The sequence below is a fragment of the Mobula hypostoma genome, chromosome 15 (genome assembly GCF_963921235.1).
Source record: "Mobula hypostoma chromosome 15, sMobHyp1.1, whole genome shotgun sequence".
NCBI lineage: Eukaryota > Metazoa > Chordata > Chondrichthyes > Myliobatiformes > Myliobatidae > Mobula > Mobula hypostoma.
Window position 1 is genome coordinate 24,560,304 of NC_086111.1, and position 21,419 is coordinate 24,581,722.

General features: G+C 41.1%; 1 protein-coding gene across 9 annotated transcripts in view; it reads left to right on the forward strand.

Moving 5' to 3' along the window:
- The window catches only part of LOC134356755 (inositol 1,4,5-trisphosphate receptor type 1), a 552,079-nt gene that overhangs the window by 388,994 nt on the left and 141,666 nt on the right, over window positions 1-21,419 (forward strand). For all 9 annotated transcript variants that reach the window (XM_063067855.1, XM_063067853.1, XM_063067854.1 and 6 more), the window contains one exon: window positions 7,821-7,943. In XM_063067855.1, coding sequence (XP_062923925.1) covers window positions 7,821-7,943 — 123 coding nt within the window. The remainder of the gene's footprint in view (window positions 1-7,820; window positions 7,944-21,419) is intronic.

The following is a 21,419-nucleotide window of genomic DNA, read 5'->3' on the forward strand; positions in this document are numbered from 1 at the left end:
GGCCATTCAGCCCTTCGAGCCTGCACCGCCATTCAGTATGATCATGGCTGATCATCCAACTCAGAACCCTGTACCAGCCTTCCCTCCATACCCCCTGATCCCTTTAGCCACAAGGGCCATATCTAACTCCCTCTTAAATATAGCCAATGAACTGGCCTCAACTGTTTCCTGTGCCAGAGAATTCCACAGATTCTCCACTCTCTGTGTGAAGAAGTTTTTCCTAATCTCGGTCCTAAAAGGCTTCCCCTTTATTCTCAAACTGTGACCCCTCATTCTGGACTTCCCCAACATCGGGAACAATCTTCCTGCATCCAGCCTGTCCAATCCCTTTAGAATTTTATACGTTTCAATCAGATCCCCCCTCAATCTTCTAAATTCCAACGAGTATAAGCCTAGTTCATCCAGTCTTTCATCATATGAAAGTCCTGCCATCCCAGGAATCAATCTGGTGAACCTTCTTTGTACTCCCTCTATGGCAAGGATGTCTTTTCTCAGATTAGGGGACCAAAACTGCACGCAATACTCCAGGTGTGGTCTCACCAAGGCCTCGTACAACTGCAGTAGTACCTCCCTGATCCTGTACTCGAATCCTCTCGCTAGAAATGCCAGCATACCATTCGCTTTTTTCACCGCCTGCTGTACCTGCATGCCCACTTTCAATGACTGGTGTATAATGACACCCAGGTCTCGTTGCACCTCCCCTTTTCCTAATCGGCCACCATTCAGATAATAATCTGTTTTCCTGTTTTTGCCACCAAAGTGGATAACTTCACATTTATCCACATTAAATTGCATCTGCCATGAATTTGCCCACTCACCTAACCTATCCAAGTCACCCTGCATCTTCTTAGCATCCTCCTCACAGCTAACACTGCCGTCCAGCTTCGTGTCATCCGCAAACTTGGAGATGCTGCACTTAAATCCCTCATCCAAGACATTAATATATATTGTAAACAACTGGGGTCCCAGCACTGAGCCTTGCGGTACCCCACTAGTCACTGCCTGCCATTCTGAAAAGGTCCCGTTTATTCCCATTCTTTGCTTCCTGTCTGCCAACCAATTCTCTATCCACATCAATACCTTACCCCCAATACCATGTGCTTTAAGTTTGCACACTAATCTCCTGTGTGGGACCTTGTCAAAAGCCTTTTGAACATCCAAATATACCACATCCACTGGTTCTCCCCTATCCACTCTACCAGTTACATCCTCAAAAAATTCTGAGATTTGTCAGACATGATTTTCCTTTCACAAATCCATGCTGACTTTGTCCGATGATTTCACCGCTTTCCAAATGTGCTGTTATCACATCTTTGATAACTGACTCTAGCAGTTTCCCCACCACCGACGTTAGACTAACCGGTCGATAATTCCCTGGTTTCCCTCTCCCTCCTTTTTTAAAAAGTGGGGTTACATTAACCACCTTCCAATCCTCAGGAACTAGTCCAGAATCTAAAGAGTTTTGAAAAATTATCACTAATGCATTCACTATTTCTTGGGCTACTTCCTTAAGCACTCTGGGATGCAGACCATCTGGCCCTGGGGATTTATCTGCCTTTAATCCCTTCAATTTACCTAACACCACTTCCCTACTAACATGTATTTCCCTCAGTTCCTCCATCTCACTGGACCCTTTGTCCCCTACTATTTCTGGAAGATTATGTCCTCCTTAGCGAAGACAGAACCAAAGTAATTATTCAATTGGTCTGCCATGTCCTTGCTCCCCATAATCAATTCACCTGTTTCTGTCTGTGGGGGACCTACATTTGTCTTAACCAATCTTTTTCTTTTCACATATCTATAAAAGCTTTTACAGTCAGTTTTTATGTTTCCTGCCAGTTTTCTCTCATAATCTTTTTTCCCCTTCCTAATTAAGCCCTTTGTCCTCCTCTGCTGAACTCTGAATTTCTCCCAGCCCTCAGGTGAGCCACTTTTTCTGGCTGATTTGTATGCTTCTTCTTTGGAATTGATACTATCCCTAATTTCCCTTGTCAGCCACGGGTGCACTACCTTCCTTGATTTATTCTTTTGCCAAACTGGGATGAACAATTGTTGCAGTTCATCCATGCGATCTTTAAATGCTTGCCATTGCATATCCACCGTCAACCCTTTAAGTGTCATTTGCCAGTCTATCTTAGCTAATTCACATCTCATACCTTCAAAGTTAGGCTTCTTTAAGTTCAGAACCTTTGTTTCTGAATTAACTATGTTACTCTCCATCTTAATGAAGAATTCCACCATATTATGGTCACTGTTACCCAAGGGGCCTCTCAGGACAAGATTGCTAATTAACCCTTCCTCATTGCTCAAAACCCAGTCCAGAATAGCCTGCTCTCTAGTTGGTTCCTCGACATGTTGGTTTAAAAAACCATCCCGCATACATTCCAAGAAATCCTCTTCCTCAGCACCCTTACCAATTTGGTTCACCCAATCTACATGTAGATTGAAGTCACCCATTATAACTGCTCTTCCTTTATTGCACACATTTCTAATTTCCTGTTTAATACCATTCCCAACCTCACTACTACTGTTAGGTGGCCTGTACACAACTCCCACCAGCGTTTTCTGCCCCTTAATGTTATGCAGCTCTACCCATATTGATTCCACATTCCTCCCGGCTTATGTCCTTCCTTTCTATTGCGTTAATCTCCTCTCTAACCAGCAATGCCTCCCCACCTCCTTTTCTTTCATGTCTAGCCCTCCTGAATATTGAATATCCCTGAATGTTGAGCTCCCATCCTTGGTCACCCTGGAGCCATGTCTCTGTGATCCCAACTATATCATAATCATTAATAACAATCTGCACTTTTAATTCATCCACCTTGTTACGAATGCTCCATGCATTGACCCACAAAGCCTTCAGGCTCACTTTTACAACACTCTTAGCCCTTATACAATTATGTTGAAAAGTGGCTCTTTTTGATGCTTGCCCTGGATTTGTCAGCCTGCCACTTTTACTTTTCTCCTTAGTACTTTTTGCTTCTACCCTCACTTTACACCCCTCTCTCTCTGCACTGGTTCCCATCCCACTGTTGTGAACTAACCTCCTCTCGCCTAGCCTCTGTAATTTGATTCCCACCCCCCAACCATTCTAGTTTAAAGTCACCTCAGTAGCCCTCGCTAATCTCCCTGCCAGAATATTGGTCCCCTTAGGATTCAAGTGTAACCCGTCCTTTTTGAAAAGGTCACACCTGCGCCAAAAGAGGTCCCAATGATCCAAAAACTTGAATCCCTGCCCCCTGCTCCAATCCCTCAGCCACGCATTTATCCTCCACCTCATTGCATTCCTACTCTCACTGTCGCGTGGCACAGGCAGTAATCCCGAGATTACTACCTTTGCGGTCCTTTTTCTCAACTCCCTTCCTAGCTCCCTATATTCTCCTTTCAGGACCTCTTCCCTTTTCCTACCTATGTCATTGGTACCTATATGTACCACGACCTCTGGCTCCTCACCCTCCCACTTCAGGATATCTTGGACACGATCAGAAATATCCCGGACCCTGGCACCAGGGAGGCAAACTACCATCCGGGTCTCTGGACTGCGTCCACAGAATCGCCTGTCTGACCCCCTTACTATCGAGTCCCCTATTACAACAGCCCTCCTCTTCCTTTCCCTACTCTTCTGAGCTACAGGGCCGGACTCTGTGCCGGAGGCACGGCCACTGTCACTTCCCCCAGGTACGCTGTCCCCCCCAACAGTACTCAAACAGGAGTACCTATTGTCAAGGGGCACAGCCACTGGGGTACTCTCTATTACCTGACTCTTCCCCTTCCCCCTCCTAACCGTGACCCACTGGTCTGCCTCCCGTGGCCCCGGTGTGACCACCTGCCTGTAACTCCTCTCTATCAACTCCTCACTCTCCCTGACCAGACGAAGGTCATCGAGCTCCAGTTCCCTAACACGGTCCCTCAGGAGCTGCATCTTGGCGCACCTGGCGCAGATGTGGACGTCCGGGAGGCTTGGAGACTCCAGGGCCTCCCACATCCGGCACCGAGAACACAAACTGCCCTCACACTCATACTGCCCCTCTCCTCAAATAACAACAAAAAAAAATGAATACCAAACCTTCCTCGCCTCGCCCGTTTCCGCCTAAGCCCTAAGAATACGGATGATATAGTAGATAAACATGTGGCTGAAGAATTAGTGCAGGGACAGGGTTTCAGCTTCGTAGATAATTGGGATCTCTTCTAGGGAAGGTATGACCTAATCAAAAGGGACAGGTTGCACTTGAACTTGAAGGGGCCCAATGTCCTGTATGGGCAGGTTTGCTAGAGCTGTTGGGAGAGTTCAAACCGTGTTGGCAGGGGAATAGGAACCAGTATGATAGTTCAGAGGATGGAGCAGTTTGTGTAAAGGTCACAGAGACTCTGAGGAAATGTAGGCAGTGGATAGGGCATAAATACAGTCAGCTGGATGGATTGCAATGTTATGTTTCAATGTGAGAATTACCAGGAACAAGGGTGAGGAACAGAGCTTGGGTCAGTTCATGGAACGGTATTGTGGCCATTACAGAGACATGGTTGTCAATGGGTCAGGAATGCTGCTGAATGTTCTGGGGTTTGGGACAGGGAAGGAGTTAAGAGGTGGGGGGAATGGCATTTCTTTGTGAGGTTTACTGAGCCGGTATGAGTGGAAGTCAGAAACAGGAAGGGAGCAATCACTCTTTTGGGTGTATTCTATAGACACCCCCCGCCCTCCCAACAGAGACATTGAGGAAAACAAGAGAAAGTCATGCTTTTGGTGATCTTTGCGTACTTACTGGCCCCAGGAGTTGTACCCGATGTTTGGAGGGTGGCAAATTCATCACTGGGTTACATAAGATCTGTTTGATTACATCCTGACTTTTCTTTTAAAACAATTCAAGGTTATTTTCATCCACTCCTGCTAAGAGGCGATTTATTTGATTCCTAATGTGTAAAGCTTTCACTTGAGTTACAAAAGTTCTGAGCCAATGTTAGTTTAATGCATGTGTGTTAAAGAATGATTGGAATCAACACTATTGAGATGATAAGATTTCCTCTTACACAGCTTTTATAATCTGGAATGCACGATCTGAAAGGGAGGTGGAGGAAAATTCGGGGATAAATAGCTAAGAAAGAAAAACCTGCATTACGACTGATTAAGAAAGTACAGCTAAGCAGATAACCCAAGGACATGAGAGGCCAAATATCTAGTTTCTGTGCTGAAAGCAAAATGATTTTTCCCACATGATCAAAGCTCTCACCTTTTGCTTTTTATTGTTCATGTATCTTTAAATACTGTCCTAATATTAAACTTTCATCTGAGTATGCTATTGACTTTAAGGAAAAACAATATAAATAATTGAGTTACATTCATCTGATCCTTAAGTCACAAGTGATTTATTAGGTTAGAAGACAAAGCAGACCTATGTTGTGAAGTACAGTTAAAGAATGGTGTGTTTATATTAACTGATGTGAATGGTGGTGAGTATTTTTTTTTAAACTGCCGCTGTTTGAATTTCCAATACAGACAGAAAATGTTGGGGGAAAACTCAGCAGGTCAGGCAACATCTGTGGAAAGAAACTTGTTAACATTTCAGGTCCAAGTTCCTTTGTAAAATTTCAGGTTCTGCTTCTTTTACCACAGATACTTTTTGACCTGCTGAGATTTTCCAGTATTTTTGTTGTTATTATTAATAGTAGTGTTCTGTTTGTCTATAAGAAATTTGAATGCTGAATGAATAATATGGGACTATATTTGTAATATCCACAATGAATTAGGATAGTACAGCTTTATTGCTTTTTTTTTGGAATACTGATCAATGGTTGGAGCTCCCAGAACTGTGAAGTAGACAGCCGGGTTTGATGGGCCATGCTGCTTCTCTGCTTGGCTGCTTGCATAAGAAGCATCAAACCTATTGGGGCATCACCTGACTGTCTCAAGATAAAACCTTTTGAGTGAGAACAGCCAATTATTAATGCATTCTGTCAAAGAGTGTCAGCTGCAAGGAGTCAGAAAGAACGTCTCTGCAGCTTGATAACAATTGATCCCTGTTTAGACATTTTGGAATAATAGATTGATTAGGTGCATATTAGTTTGATGGGCTGAACATAGACAGTATTTGGGTAATTACTGGCTGACGGATATTTTAAAGCTGGTGAAGTATCATAATATAGATTGAAAATCTGGCTGATTGGTGCCACAACAGCAACCTCTTACTCAATGTCAATAAAACCACCAGAGCTGATTGTTAACTTCAGGAAAAGGAAACTAGAGGTCCATGAGACAGTCCTCATCAGAAGTGGAGAGGGTCAGCAACTTTAAATTCCTTGATGTTATCATTTCGCACGACCTGTCCTGGGTCCAGTACGCAAATGCAACTATGAAGAAAACTTCATTTGGAGTTTGTGAAGGTTCAACATGACATCTGAAACTTTGACAAACTTCTATTGATATGTAGTGGGGAGTATATTGACTGGTTGCATCACAGCCTGGAATGGAAACACCAATACTCTTGAATGGAAAATATTACAAAAAGTAGAGGATACAGCCCAGTTCATCATGGGGTAAATCCTTACCCACCACTGAGCACATCTACACAAAGTGTTGTCGCAGGAAAGCAGCATCAATCCTCAGGGACCCTCACTACACAGGTCATGCTCTCTTTTTGCTGCTGCCACTAGGAAAAGGGTACAGGACTGCGGACTCTCACCCCACCAGGTTCATGAACAATTATTACCCCACAACCATTAGGCTCTTGAACCAAAGAGGATAACTTCAGTTGCCCCATCGTTGAAATGTTCCCATAACCTGTGGACTCACTCTCAAAGACTCTTCATCTCAAGTTCTTGATATTTATTGTTTACTTATTTATTATTATTTCTTTTTGTATTTGCAATTTGTTGTCTTTTTCACACTGGTTGACACCCAGGTTGGTGCGGTCTTTCATTGATTCCATTATGATTATTATTCTATTGTGTATTTATTGAGAATACCCACAAGGGAATGAATCTCAGGGTTGTGTATGGTGACATATATACACTCTGATAGAAATTTACTTCGAATATTTTGAACTTTGAATTTAAAAATTAATAGTAAGATATTGCCTAAGGAGGGAAGTTGAGGGATGATATAAATGTCAAACTTTGTGCTTAAAATAGATTTGCTAGGGAAATTGTGGAGAAGCTATGTTTTTGAGTTAGGGAGCTCAGGACAAAGAGGATACAATGTTAAATAGCACTGGACTATCAGGACCATAGGAAGCAATCTTTCAAACAAATGGGCATGTGATGTAGCATACGTTCTACCAACAGTTTATGTATGTTATGCCTGTTGAAACTTTAAAACTGAAAATGCATTTTTATAACATGAGGATCTGAAGTAAAATGGAAGCTAAGGTATGCACATTGAATTAAGATGATGATTAACTGTGGTCTGATGGAATAGTGGAACAGGTAACATTTGGTTGAAAAGCCTCCCTTTGTTCCTATGCTGGATGCCATTAATGTATTAACTGGGCTCCAGCTCTCCTGAATCTGTCACTAAAATAGATCATTGGCTGATTGCTCTTCATGGTAGCTTGCTGTACACAAGTTGACTACCATCTTAGCTGCATTAAGGGCTTAATTATGCTTCAGCAAGTACTTCATTGACTCCAGAGTGTTTTTTGATTATCTAAGTCATGAAAGGTATAATAGAAATGCAATTACATTTTACCTTGGTAATGTTTATTCCAAATCTTCCTTATCTGCCCATCATTTTGTCTGAAATGCTTTTTGAAAAATATAATGTAATTATAAATTTTGTATCTAATTGAAGACCTGAACCCATTGTAAACCCATTTATTTTGTTCTAACAGGACAGCCAGTTTTGTATTGGTGTTCCCGCAACATGACATTTTGGAGCAGCATTTCCTTCAATCTCGCCGTTCTCATGAACCTGTTGGTTGCGTTGTTCTACCCCTTTGAGGGCGCCCGAGGAGGTACTGTCATGTTAATCTGTGTTCAATGAGTTTGGTAATTTGTGCAGCTGTTTTAATTGAAGGAGAATGGAAAACAAAGCTGTTTGCCTCCATTTTAGACTTCCACAATATTGTTAATAGATCGTACCAGTGTATTTCACCATCAAAGATGTGGATTCCATACTGTTTATAAACTATGAGCTCATTTCCTCATTGCTTAGTTTGAACTGAAATATATGATAGGTTAAGTGGATTGCAGACTAAATCTGAATAAGCCACCATGGAGTTGAGTGGATTTCACATTTCTTAAAGTGAATCTGTGCCAGACGTCAACAGAAGGGGATTTCTGAGGCTTGTGAAGGTGTTGTTATCTAGATGATTGAGCAGCCATTTTCCCACAGACACAGAACCAGAACAAAGGAACAGATTTAACAGTAAAAATGTATTGCAGATGTAAAATAAACATTTCAGCTTAATATTCCACATCGCAAGAGTTGAAATATAATTTTCATTGTTGTAAATAGCAGAAGATATTAAAATAATTATCTGACAAATTGCTAGTCTGCACACACAATACTCTGCATACTGTTTCACCATCATTTCTAATGCAATGTCCAGACCAGAATGTACTTAGAAAACCTGCAGCATTATTCTGTTTTAAACCTGAGGTAAATCCACAGACCATACTGTAAGTCATTGGAGCAAAATTAGGCCATTCAACCCGTTGAGTCTGTTCTGCCATTCCATCATGACTGATGTATTATCCCTCTCAACCCCATTGCCCTGCCTTCTCCCCATAACCTTTGACGCCTTACTAATCAAGAACCTATCAACCTCCACTTTAAATATACCCAATTATTTGTCTTTGGAAATTAATTCTACCAATTCACCACCCTCTAGGTAACAAAATTCCTCCTCATTTCTGTTCCAAAGGGATGCCCTTTAATTCTGAGGTTGTGCCCTCTGGTCCTAGATTCTGCATGTCCACCCTGTTTAGGCCTTTCAATATTCAATAAATTTCAATGAGATCCCCCTCATTCTTCTAAACTCCAGAGCGTATAAGCTCAGAGCCATGAAACTCTCCTTGTGTGTTAACCTTTTCATTCCCCTGATCATCCTTGTAAACCTCTTCTGAACCCTCTCCAATGCCAGCACATCCTTTCTTAGATAAGGGCCTGAGAACTGCTCAAAGCACTCTAAATGCAGTTGGACCAATGCCTTATAAAGCCTGTGCATTATATCCATGCCTTTATATTCTTGTCTTCCCACAGTGAATGCTAACATTTCATTTGCTTTCCTTACCACCAACTCAACCTGCAAGGTGACCTTTAGGAAATCCTGTACAAGGACTCACAAGTCCTTTGCACCTCTGATCTGAATTTTCTCCCCATTTAGAAAATTGTTAACGCCCTTATTCCTTCTGTCAAAATACATGACCATACACTTTTTCCAGTATTCCATCTGCCACTTCTTTGCCCATTTTCCTAATGTGTCTCCTGCTTCCGCAACTCTACCTTTTCTGCAGCCTATTTTTGTATCATCCCCAAAACTTAAAACCACAGAACCATCAATTCCATCATCCAGATCACTGACATTTAACATGAAAAGAAGTGATTCTGTCCCAACACCAACCCCGGCAGAACATCACTAGTCACCGGCAAACAACCAGAAAATGCACCCCATTATTCCCATCCTTTGTCTCCAGTAGTCAGCTAATCTTCTAACCATATTATTATCTTTCCTGTTTAAAAGCTTAATCTGTGGCACCTCGTCCAAGGCTTCTGAAAATCCAAGTAAACAGCATCCACGGACCCTGCTTTGTCAATGCTGCCAGTTTTCTTTTCCTCAAAAAAATTTTTTTAACAGATTTGTCAGGCAAGATTTCCCCATGAGGAAACCATGCTGACTTTGGTCTATTTTATCATGTGTTTCCAAGTACCCCAAAACCCTATCCTTTATAATGGACTTCAACATCTAGAAGTCAGGCTAACTGGCCTATAATTTCCTACCTTTTGCCTCCCTCCCTTCTCAGAGAGTGGAGTGATTTTCCAGTACTGAGCTGGACACTTGTGCCACAGTGCATGCCCTCCTAAATCCAGCACTGAAGGGCCTTACATTTTAATCATCCTTCAGGAAGATTGTGTTAATTCAGAATAGTTTGGAACGAACTGATGTTTTTCGGGACTGTAGATTTCTATAACCAAATCTCATACATTCATTTGCTATCTCTGTGCCATGCACTATGTTTGAGTCATAGCTTTGTTCAATAAAACCACTTTAGTATATTCTAGAATAATAAAACTATAATTGTCAGTAAAAATTTTAAATGTAAATTGGTAACAGCATACAGTTGTTGAATCTGTTCTGAAATGGTATTTCTAATAGTTTTGTTTCTGAATCTGAAGATTGAGGCTCACATCAAAGACTTGAGCATAACATTCAACTTAGCAAAACAGTGAGGAAGAGCTACATTGTGAGAGATTTTGCCTATTGCATGAGATGTTAAACTGTGATGGTGCCTGACTTCTCATACGCTATATCATTCTTCCAAGAAGCAAGGATATTATCCCCAATGTTATGTTCAGTATTAGTACTCTTTCCCATTATTATTAAATGAAGAAATGAGTGAGGCATCTACTTGCTACTATTTGTGAAAGTGTTCAACAATTGATCAATACATTTCCTACCAGTACTTTAATCATGGCACTTCAGATGCAGTGCTTTAATTGCTATCTGGATAAGAAAAGAAAAATCCTGACTAAACCTGTTTGCAGAGTTGCTCTGGTTTCCCCAAGCACTGAGTAAAATGCTGTTTTTTCATGTTATTAGTCAACCGCTACATGAATCGCACTTGCTCTTGGGCTTAACGCTTTTGGCTTTGTTCCAACCCACAGCACACATGGTTTGAAAGTTCTTGTACTTTCCTATAAACTTTAGTGCATTTATTTCCTTCGGTTTCTTGGTTCACTCACCAAAAGTGAAATTAAGTAAGGTAACATGATGAATGCAAACTCTCTCTGTTCTGTACCTCAGTAATGTAACATTGCAATAAGAATTGGTGCAAAGAGTAATGGAGGCTGTCACTGAAGATATTTATGTTGGAGACAGACACATTTTCAGATAGCAAGGGAATCCAGGCATTTGGAGTTGAAACAGGAGATGGGTTTGGATATAAAAATTATTGAATGGTGAAATGGGCACACACAAACCTGACTTGGAAATATATACCATTACTTCACCATCACCTGGTTAAAATTGCATAACTTTGTCCCGAACAACATTGTGAGTAAACCCACAGTACAAAGATGGTAGCTCACTACCATCCCCACAAGGCCAACACAAGATGAGTAACTAAACATTGGTTCAGCCTGTGAAGTCCAGATCCCTTGAATTGTTTTTGTTGTGTATAAATAGGACCATGTGGCCAGCTACTTACTGTTTCTACCTCATAGGAAATTTACCTCCGACGAGGAAAATTATCCAGTTACACTCTTATGTACAAAACTCCAGGGTCAATACATTGAAGTTAATTATTGTCTACTCAGTCCAAACGAAGTAATCAGAAATGGAGTGGAGAGCTTCAATGATGGTGCAATCCAACAATAATCTGCTGACTGACATCCAGTTTGGGTTTCACTAAGTCACTCAGCTTCACACCAAATCACGGTTTTGTTTAAGCATGGACCAAAGAGCTAAATTCCAGAGGTTAGCAGTTGAGTTGTGGAGAGGGGTGAGTGGCTGAGTTATGGAGAGCAATTGATGAGCTAGGGGCTTTTCTCAGTGGAGTATAGGACAACGAAGGGGGGCAGATTGTATAGAGGTACGTAAATTATTCAGGTTATAGAGAGGTTAAGTGTGCAAGCCTTTTTCTGAGGAACGAGGAATGAAAAACTGGAGGGCATAGGTTTCAGGTGAGAAGGGAGAAATTTTGGAGATACCCAAGGAGCAATGTTTTTAGCCAAAGAGTGGCCAATGTATGGAAAGAACTACCAACATTTAAAAAGGACATGGATCAGAAAGCTGCAGCTTTTATACCATGGGCTCTTACCATTAACTGAGGGTTTTGGGCCAAACATAGGCAAATTGGGTTTTTGGTCAGCATGGACCAGTTGGACCAAGGTCCTGTTCCATGCTGTCTGACTGTATAACTCTAGGACTCTAGGTGAGATGACTGCCCATGATATAGAGGCAGCATTTAACCAAGTCTCTTGCAGGGGTTAACCAGCATAGTGAAAACCCTTCCTGGTGACTCTTATAATTTATTGAATCAACTGTCACAAGATGAAAATAATGTAATAACCTCTTGTTTTCTCTGCAGGGATTATTGTAGATTAGAATTTGCCTGGATCAGTCTCCCTGTGTGGACTAGAATAGGTGATCTGGTAACCTGAGAGACCAGCTCCAGATCTAAGTACTAGAACTGTTAACTCAATAGCACAATATCAGACCTGCTGCAGGGATTCAGGAAGGTAGCTCAAGGGTAATAGGCAATACATGCAAGGCTCAGGAACAATGTCCATACTTACAACTCCCACACCCCACCCCCCCAGAAAAAAAAGCAAGCGATGAAATAAAAAGTTCATCTTTTAGAGTATTGTGTTTAAAATCTGGTGCACAAACACTCAAAATGGCTATGAATATTGAGGATCATTTAAAGCAATTGAAACTATTTGAGCAACTTCACAACAAAAAAAAACCTTTTGCTCTTTTTGGTTCCATTCAATGTTGCAAGTCACCTGGCTGTCAGACTTTGAACATTTTCTTTTCCTGAATATTCCCTTTTCTGGGACCATTTGGCAAATGCTGGACTTTAAGCATCAAGTTTATTTATCACATAAAATTGAAACGTACAAAAAGAGCAGAAATGGCTTGGTACATTGGGAAGATTGATGTGTTTACACAACAGATAACTGGATTTTATATACTGAACGGATTGAGTATTTTAAAACCAGTGGAATACCAGTGAAAAACAAATGCCATTTTTGCTTAGTGCATTGGGTTTAAAGACATACAGTTTACCTTGAAGTTTGATTGCTGCAGCCAGACCAGCTGAAATGAGTTTTGCTGATATCATAAAAGTAATGCAGGAACACTTAGAATCAAAACCACTGTTGACTGCAGAATACATTGGGTTTCATAAACCAGAATCAGGAGGAAGGGGAGTCAGAATCTCAGCTTGCGTGGCTGAATTACATAGTTTGTCTGAGCTTTGTTAGTTCAGTAATGGGCTTAATGATGCACTGAGAGACCTTTTGGTTTGTGGAATCTAACAAGAAAACATTCAAAAACAGCTCTTAACTGAAGCATAACTTGCATTTAAAAGAGCAGCTGAAATTGCTTTATGAATGGAAACAGCAGACAGAAATGCAATTCAGTTGCAGTCAGGGATGAAATTGAGCATGAGTAAATTGCGGTGCCTAATTGAAAGCGTGCCTGATCAAACAAATTGTGTTACCATTGTGGCAGGGCTTATATACACCTGATATCAAGACAAAACTTACAGTAAATGCAACAAAGTAGGACACATACAAGGAGCAGGCCAGGCAGACAAAAATAAATGGACTGCACAAGGAAGAGAAAAAGTAAGTCAAGTTGCAGTCTCAAAAAGATCACTAATCTGCGTATTACTGATGAAAAATCTGATAATGATGACAGTGACACAGGACTGAGTAACCTTGAGATTAAAGTGTGAAAACTAACAATAGATGAGCAATATGGCTTGCACCAGAAGTGAGTGGCAAATTAAATAACATGGAATTGGAGGCTGGCTCAGCTGTATCAGTCATTCCACAAAATGACTGAACGGCATTTCAAAGATCGAGCACTGAAGCCCGCAGATATCCAACTAAGAATTTATACTGAAGAAAAGATCATTCCTGTGGGAATGCATTTATAATAGTGAAATATAACAAATAGCAAGCCCCATTGAGCTGATATGGGGTAAAAACAGGGGGACCAGCATTGTGGGGTTGTGATTGGCTGAGACAACTACAACTTGATTAGAGATCTATCCACCATTTGCAAGCCACTTCCCTTGTCATAGAATTAATTGAAAGTGAATTAAGAAAGGTATTGGATGATGTCACATATGTCTCCATGCTGTACACCACGAACTTTTGCCCAACAGAGAGCAAACGCGTGTTTGTGCCAACATCTGTGCTTCTGTTTGGAAAGCATATTGGACGAAGGAAGGGCCACTCTACTCAGAGGAATAGTGAGTGACAAAAGCAGTGGGTCGACTACAACAGTTTTTTTTGTAGGCAACGTTCAGTGCCTATAAAAAGTATTCACAGCACTTGGAACTTTTCTTGTTTTATTGTCTTACAACATCGATCACAGTGGATTTAATTTGGCTTTTATGCCACTAATCAACAGAAAAATATACTTTCATGTCAAAGTGAAAACAGGGCTCTACAAAGTGACCTAAATTAATTACAAGTATAACACACTAAATTATTGATTGTATAAGTATTCACCCCCTTCAAGTCAGAATTTTGTAGATTTACCTTTGGCAGCAATTGCAACCTTGAGTCTCTGTGGATAGGTCCCTATCAGTTTTGCAACTCTGGACACTGCAAGTTTCCCCCATTTTTCTTTACAAAACTGCGGATTGCATGGGGATCATGAGTGAACAGCCCTTTTCAAGTCAAGCCAGAAATTCTCAATTGGATTGAGGTCCGGATTCTGACTGGCTAATCCAGGACATTGTTGTTTTTAAACCATTCCTGTGCAGCTTTGGCTTTATGCTTAGGGTCATTGTCTTCTTGGAAACCAAGTCTTCTCGGAAACCAAGTCTTCTCCCAAGTCACAGTTGCACAGACTGCATTAGGTTTTCCTCCAGGTTTTCCCTGTATTTTGCTGCATTTATTTTACCCTCTACCTTCACAAGCCTTCCAGGACCTCCTGCAGTGAAGCATCCCCACAGTATGATACAGCCACAACCAAGCTTTATGGTAGGAATGGTGTGTGTGTTTTTGATGATGTGCGGTGTTTGGCTTATGACGAATGTAGCGTTTTAGTCTAATGGCCAGAAAGCTCAATTTTGGTTTCATCAGACATAGAGCACCTGAACCATTTCAGAGGCTCCCACATGCCTTCTGGCAAACTCTTGCCAAGATTTCATGTGAGTTTTTTCAACAGTGGCTTTCCCATAAAGCTGCAACTGGTGAAGCACCCGGCAGCAGTTGTTGTACATGCAGTCTCTCCCATCTCAGCCACTAAAGTTTGTAACTCCTCCAGAGTTGTCATAGGTCTGTTGGTGGCCTCCCTCACTAGTCCCCTTCTTGCACGGTCACTCAGTTTTTGAGGACAGCCTGCTCTAGGCAGATTTACAGCTGTGCCATATTCTTTCCATTTCTTGATGATTGACTTAGCTGTACTCCAAGGGATATTCATTGACTTGGAAATGTTCTTGTGTTCATCTCCTGACTTGTGCTTTTCAATAACCTTTTTGCGGAGTTGCTTGGAATATTATTTTGTCTTCAGAGTGTAGTTTTTGCTAGGTTACTGACTCACCAGCAATTGGACCTTCCATTTACAGGTGTATCTTTACTACAATCAATTGGAACAACTTGACTGCACACAGTTGATCTCCATTTAACTGCTGTAATTATGTAACTTCTAAAACCGATTGGCTGCACCAATGATGCTTCAGTGTGTCATATTAAAGCGGGAGAATACTTAGGCAATCAATTATTTTGTGTTTTATATTTGTAATTAATTTAGATCACTTTGTTTTCACTTTGATGTGAAAGAGTTTTTTTTGTTGATCTGTGTCCAAAAAACAATGAAATTAAATCCACTGTGATTTAATGTTGTAAACAATAAAACGTGAACACTTCCAAGGGAGATGAATATGTTTTATACGTACTGTATCTGAGAAAGCTTCTGATGTATTAATCGAGCAGTTGCTTTCAAAATATGGCTTGTTTTTAAGCTTGGAGAGAGCTTAAGGAGTTTCAGGAAAGTTGCAACCATTCGGCTTTTGTGAATATAAGGAACCATTCTTTCTCTGTGTGCATTAAGTTTATTGCAAGAACTTCAAGTGGGAGACAAAAAGCTGTTTGTAAAAGTAGATGCAAAGAGCAAAGCCCAGCTTGACAAATGGAAGAGCAAAGAGAAAGGAGTCAATGGAGATACGAAAACAGTGGATTCATCAGATGACGTGGAAAAGAAAGAGGGGGATGACATAAGTGGCATGAAAATGGAAGAGGATAAACGAGACCTGAAAAAGGATAGGTCAGTGAGCCTGACATTAGTGGGAAAGTTTTGGAAGGTTTTCTAAGGAACCAGATATATAAGAACTTGGATGCACAGGGATAGTCAGCACGGCTCAGCATGTGATAGGTCATTCCTAACCAGTATTACAGAGTTTTTCGAAGAAGTTCCCAGGAAAGTTGGTGGAGGCAAGGCAGTGAATGTTATCTACATGGACTTTAGGTAGAGGAGTGATGTATTTGACAATATCCCACATGGGATGTTGGTCAAGAAGATTTAGTCACTCTGCATCGAAGGTAGTAGATTGGATTAGGCATTGGCTTTGTGGGAGAAGACAGAGGGTGACTATTGGAGCGGTAATAGATGATTCCCTCTGACTAGATGCCATGATGAAGAATAAAGGAAGACCTTGATTTACTCAGTCCCCGTGCTGAAGCTTTGCTGGTGGCTGTCATGTGACCAATACTTCCAATATTCCCTTGGAAGCCCATTGGAAAATAAAGAAAATATTCATGATTAAATTGCAAACAGAGAATTGGAAGTGGGTGCATCACAACATCAAGAACCTTTAATTGTGGTGGCACAGACAAAGACTTCTGTGATAGAGATACTAGAGAAGGACAGGAATGCGACTACAGGGGAATGTGCTTTAGGAGAAAGCTTGGTGATGGCAAATGTGTTTTTGGTGATTGTAAGCAATGTAATTCCTATACTGGAGAGGAAGCAGAATAGTTTACTGCTGACCCCACTAGGCAATAGATCCAATAGAGCTGACACCCTTTGATGATAAAGTGCTATTGGAGGATCCAAGATGGGCAATAGGATGGAGGAAGCAATCAGAAACCCTTAAAGAAGGTATAGAATGCAATGGTGCTGCCCAAGCAGAGATGTGTACTCCTTCTGCATTAGAAGCTGATCAAGAAGTTCCTCAGGAAGCAATCCTGATTGAATCTCTAAATCCTTATTGGGGGACTTTGAATTCAAAGAGTTTTTCATCTTGGAGAAAAGTGTACGTGGACTAGCAACAATGACTGAAGAGGTGCTTGGTGAAGGACCAATGTCACCCAGTCAATGGTTTTCAAATAATTTAATTCAACCAGGTAGTCGCTCCTGCAGTCTATCCCACATGAAAAACTTGACAGACATGATGGTCGGGAGCAGAGGATCCCAATACCTGTTTCATAGCATGGAAACTACTTTGCTCCTATTCCATCATGAGAAGGTGATAGGGAGATTAACAAAAAAGGTTGATATTTTAGAAATGCAGCGAAAAGCAAATGTGGATGTGAAACCACTGCTGTCCATTCTCACTGTCAACAAGGAGAGTTCACAGACTGGGGTGGTTTTTCTCTGTGGAAGAGGTGGAAGCAGAACTGAAAGGTCTCGAAATGAAATTTGAGAGGAAGCTTGCCACTCTATTCACGGTGGAACATCTGGAACAGACTCTAATTGTGTCATCCGGTCCTAAACAAATAGTAAAAAAAGGCATAGATATAACTCTTTTCACTAAACTAGTTAACAGCTTGAAGGCAAGTGGAACTTTGTCTTTACAATCAAAAATCCCCTGAAATTCTACCACCACCTGCAATGTGACCGCCGTTTCCAGATATTCTAGGTGACCTGCTTGGCAGTCAGAATCATCACACACCAGTCCTTAGGGCATTCGTCTTCCATCAGCTTTGCTTTCTGAGGTGCCCCATACTGACAATGCAGTACCCAGGCTAGGATCTATACATACACCATCGAGAGTTAAAATAACTTTGGCGTCTTTGCCAGGTTGGTGATACTCTCACTGAAACAGGTGGCCTCCAGATGGATTAAATCTCTAGTTTATTCACTGAGCCTCAGCTCATGGGGCAGAATAATCCCTAGGGTTATGTCTGGGAATAGAAGCAGTTTACTCTCTTTCCCTATTAAGAAAAAAAGTTTGGTTGTATTTGATTTCTCCATTCAATATTAAAGCTGGCCTGTGTGTGGAAAAGGGTAGAAATCATTAAAACATGGGGGGCAGGATATGTTATGCATTCATGTATATTTTGACCCTTGCGGGTTGCTGTTGAACTTCCCTGTATGTCACATACTGAACATAATGTGAGAGCGTTTTCTGGGTAGGTGACTTACAATTAAAAATGAACAGCAGCACATTTGTTCCTCACCTCTCCGTCTCTCATGTTTGTTATTCATGGCCACCCGGCTTCCCAGTACCACAAACTTAACAGTTGGCAGCACGTTTCTCTAGTGGCGAGGAAATGAAACTGTTGCATTTTCATGATTCTGTTCCTCTTGTTGACTGTCGTCATCAAAGTTGGGGTGTTCTCTTTTATTTTAATCAGTGCTCCCTCCAGAAAAAGAAAGTTGGACTGGGACTGACATTTTTGAAGTGAATATAACATCCATAAGCCAATTTGAGTCTGCAAGAAAGAGAAGTTTGACTTCTCGCAAAATGTCAATAGTCCTCAAAGAAGTTAACGGTGCAGGACACTTGTATACCGTATGACTTTATAAAGTTGATGACGCAATGGGTGAATCTTGTAACTGACTCACATAGGTGCTTTTTTGCATATTGTTGTTGTGCTTTGCAGAAGAATTTACATGAATGCTCTTTAAACTCTTTCCAAGAAGCTTCTGTGCATGTCCTCCTTGCCACTTCAGCTCAGAACGTAGAGGATAGCTGTAAATGTTCTATTTTTTTTTGAGGACTAAAATGATGGCACAAGGCAACAATGCTCCAGTGGCTCACTATCTTGAATTACACGTTTTACACTTGACCTGGCTCAAGTTGTATACACAATATACTGTATAATCTACACTTGAAAAGCAACCTGCGTTGAGTTCATTATTCATTTCACAAGTTTCAAAATATATTTTCATTCTGCTGTTAACTTTGTGGTTGATCTTTTAGGCAGGTTCACATAGCGCTATAATAAAATCTATGTCATGTCTAACGTGCATTTCCTTTAAGTCAGGATTCTAGTTGGTTTTCAGTCTTGGCAACTAAATTTTTTTTTTTAACCATGTATTGGGGATAGTGTTTTTCTTTTTTATTAGGAGCACCATGTTCTGAAATGGGAACGCAGACATAAGAAAACCTGCAGATGCTGGAAATCCAAAGCAACGCACACGAAATGCTGGAGGAACTCAGCAGGCCAGGCTCAGCAGACCGTTCACCAGTCCTGAAGAAGGGTCTCGGCCCAAAATGTTGACTGTTTACTCTTTGCCATAGATGCTGCCTGGTCTTCCGAGTTCCTCCAGCATTTTGTGTGTGTGTTGCTCTGAAATGGGAAGACAAGATTCATTTTGTTTGTATACTCCCTGTTTGTCAAATGTTGACATAATGGGCAACAAGGACATGTAACTGCACTCAGTGACCACTTTATTAGATACCTTCTGCACCTAAGATTTAATGCATTGTGCATTCAGAGATGCTCTTCTACACACCATGGTTGTGATGGTAACGCGCACAAATTTCCAGCATCTGCAGATTTTCTCATGTTGTAATGGGTGGTTGTTTGGTGACTTATGCCTTCCTGTCAGCTTGAATCAGTTGGGCCATTCTCCCCTGAGCTCTTATTTACAAGGCATTTTTTTGCCCACAGAACTTCTGCTCACTGGATTATTTTTTTTTTAAGTTTTTGCACCATTCTCTGTAAACTGTGGAGACTGTTGTACGTGAAAATCCCAGGAGATCTCTGAGATACTCAAACCACCCCGTCTGACACCGTTAATCATTCAATCATGTTCAAAGTTACTTAGAACATATTTATTCCCCATTCTGATGGTTGGTTTGAACAGCAATGGAACCTCTTGACATGTCTGCTTGCTTTTATGTATTGAGTTGCTGGCACATGATTGACTGACTAGATATTTGTATTAAAGGACAGGTGTACCTCACAAAATGGCCACTGAGCATATGTGGCAGCACTGACATTTTAGAACACCACACGCCTCATAGGAACCTTTTCAAATAAAAGTGGACGCTGACCCTGTAGAGAACTACCACTTAGTCAATGAAGACTATTTTAAGGACTATCTAAAGGAAAGGGATGGAGATGAGATTTGGGGAAGGACGTCGTGTTTGGGGCCAAGGCATGGCCACAAATGACATGATAAGGGAAATGTAAGCTAATAAGGAGCCTAGACTTGAAAGTAAGGAATGCTGGTGGAGCTTTGTGGATTTGAAGAAGGTTACAGTGATAAGGAAAGGCAAGGCTGCAGCATGATGCAACTCATGGATGAAAATGTTTAAAATGTGAGATATAGCCACACCAGGCACCAATGTGAGTTGATCAAAAAAGCTAGTAGATTAACTGGAGTTGTTGTGAAATTAAATATGAGCAGCAGCACTTTGAATGGGTGGGGTGTAGGTTGTGAGAGCAGCAATCATATGGCAGAGTTATTATTATGGGATAAAAGTAAATAGTTTTAGCACTGGAGAGGAAATGGGGTCAGAAACTCAGTCAGGAGTTTGTGGTGAAGACTGAAACTTAGTGCAATTGGTATTCATAATATTCTATTGGGAGAGAGAAATTTCTCATCAGCTACAGTGCGTTCTGAAGGTAGCCTGTTGAAGACAGTGGAGTGGGAGGAGGTGATGATATGGAGGAGTCAAAACATATCTTGCATTCATACAGTGCTGTTCATAACTTGTGGCTGTTCCAAATCTCCTTCAGTTCTAAGCAAATACTTCATGGGGACTGGCACGAGCAATTTGTGCACACCAAGCTTCCACACTGTGCCATGTTAGAAAGACAATATATAGGAAATTATATTAACCAACTGGGGCATTTAGGAGAACTTGTTCATCTTTTAAATTTGTGCATTCAGGTTGCTTTGAGCAACCACAGAGGACCAATGCAGCTTTGTTAATGCTTCAGCCATGGCTCGACATTTCTGACACTAGTTCCTGTTCATCTATTGACCCTCTGTTCATTGGCATTTATTAGCTTGGCCTGATGTCCTGGTCTAAAGGGTCTTGGTCTAAAACATCAATCGTTAATTTCTCTCCATAGGTACTGCCTGACCTGCTGAGTTCCTCCAGCACTTCTTGTGTGTTGCTACAAATTTCCAGCATCTGTTGTCTCTCTTCTGTCTATATTTGTCTCCAGTCTGGCATCAACTCAGATATGAAGTTTTCATCTATGTGCTATACTTTTCTATAATACAGCATATAGAGCCACCTGCTTGTTTTAATTCCATTATTTTTGGTGTGTTGTCTACATAGAGATGGAATATAGCAAAGGGGTCCATTATTTTTCTTTAATTTAAAGGCTGTTACTTCTT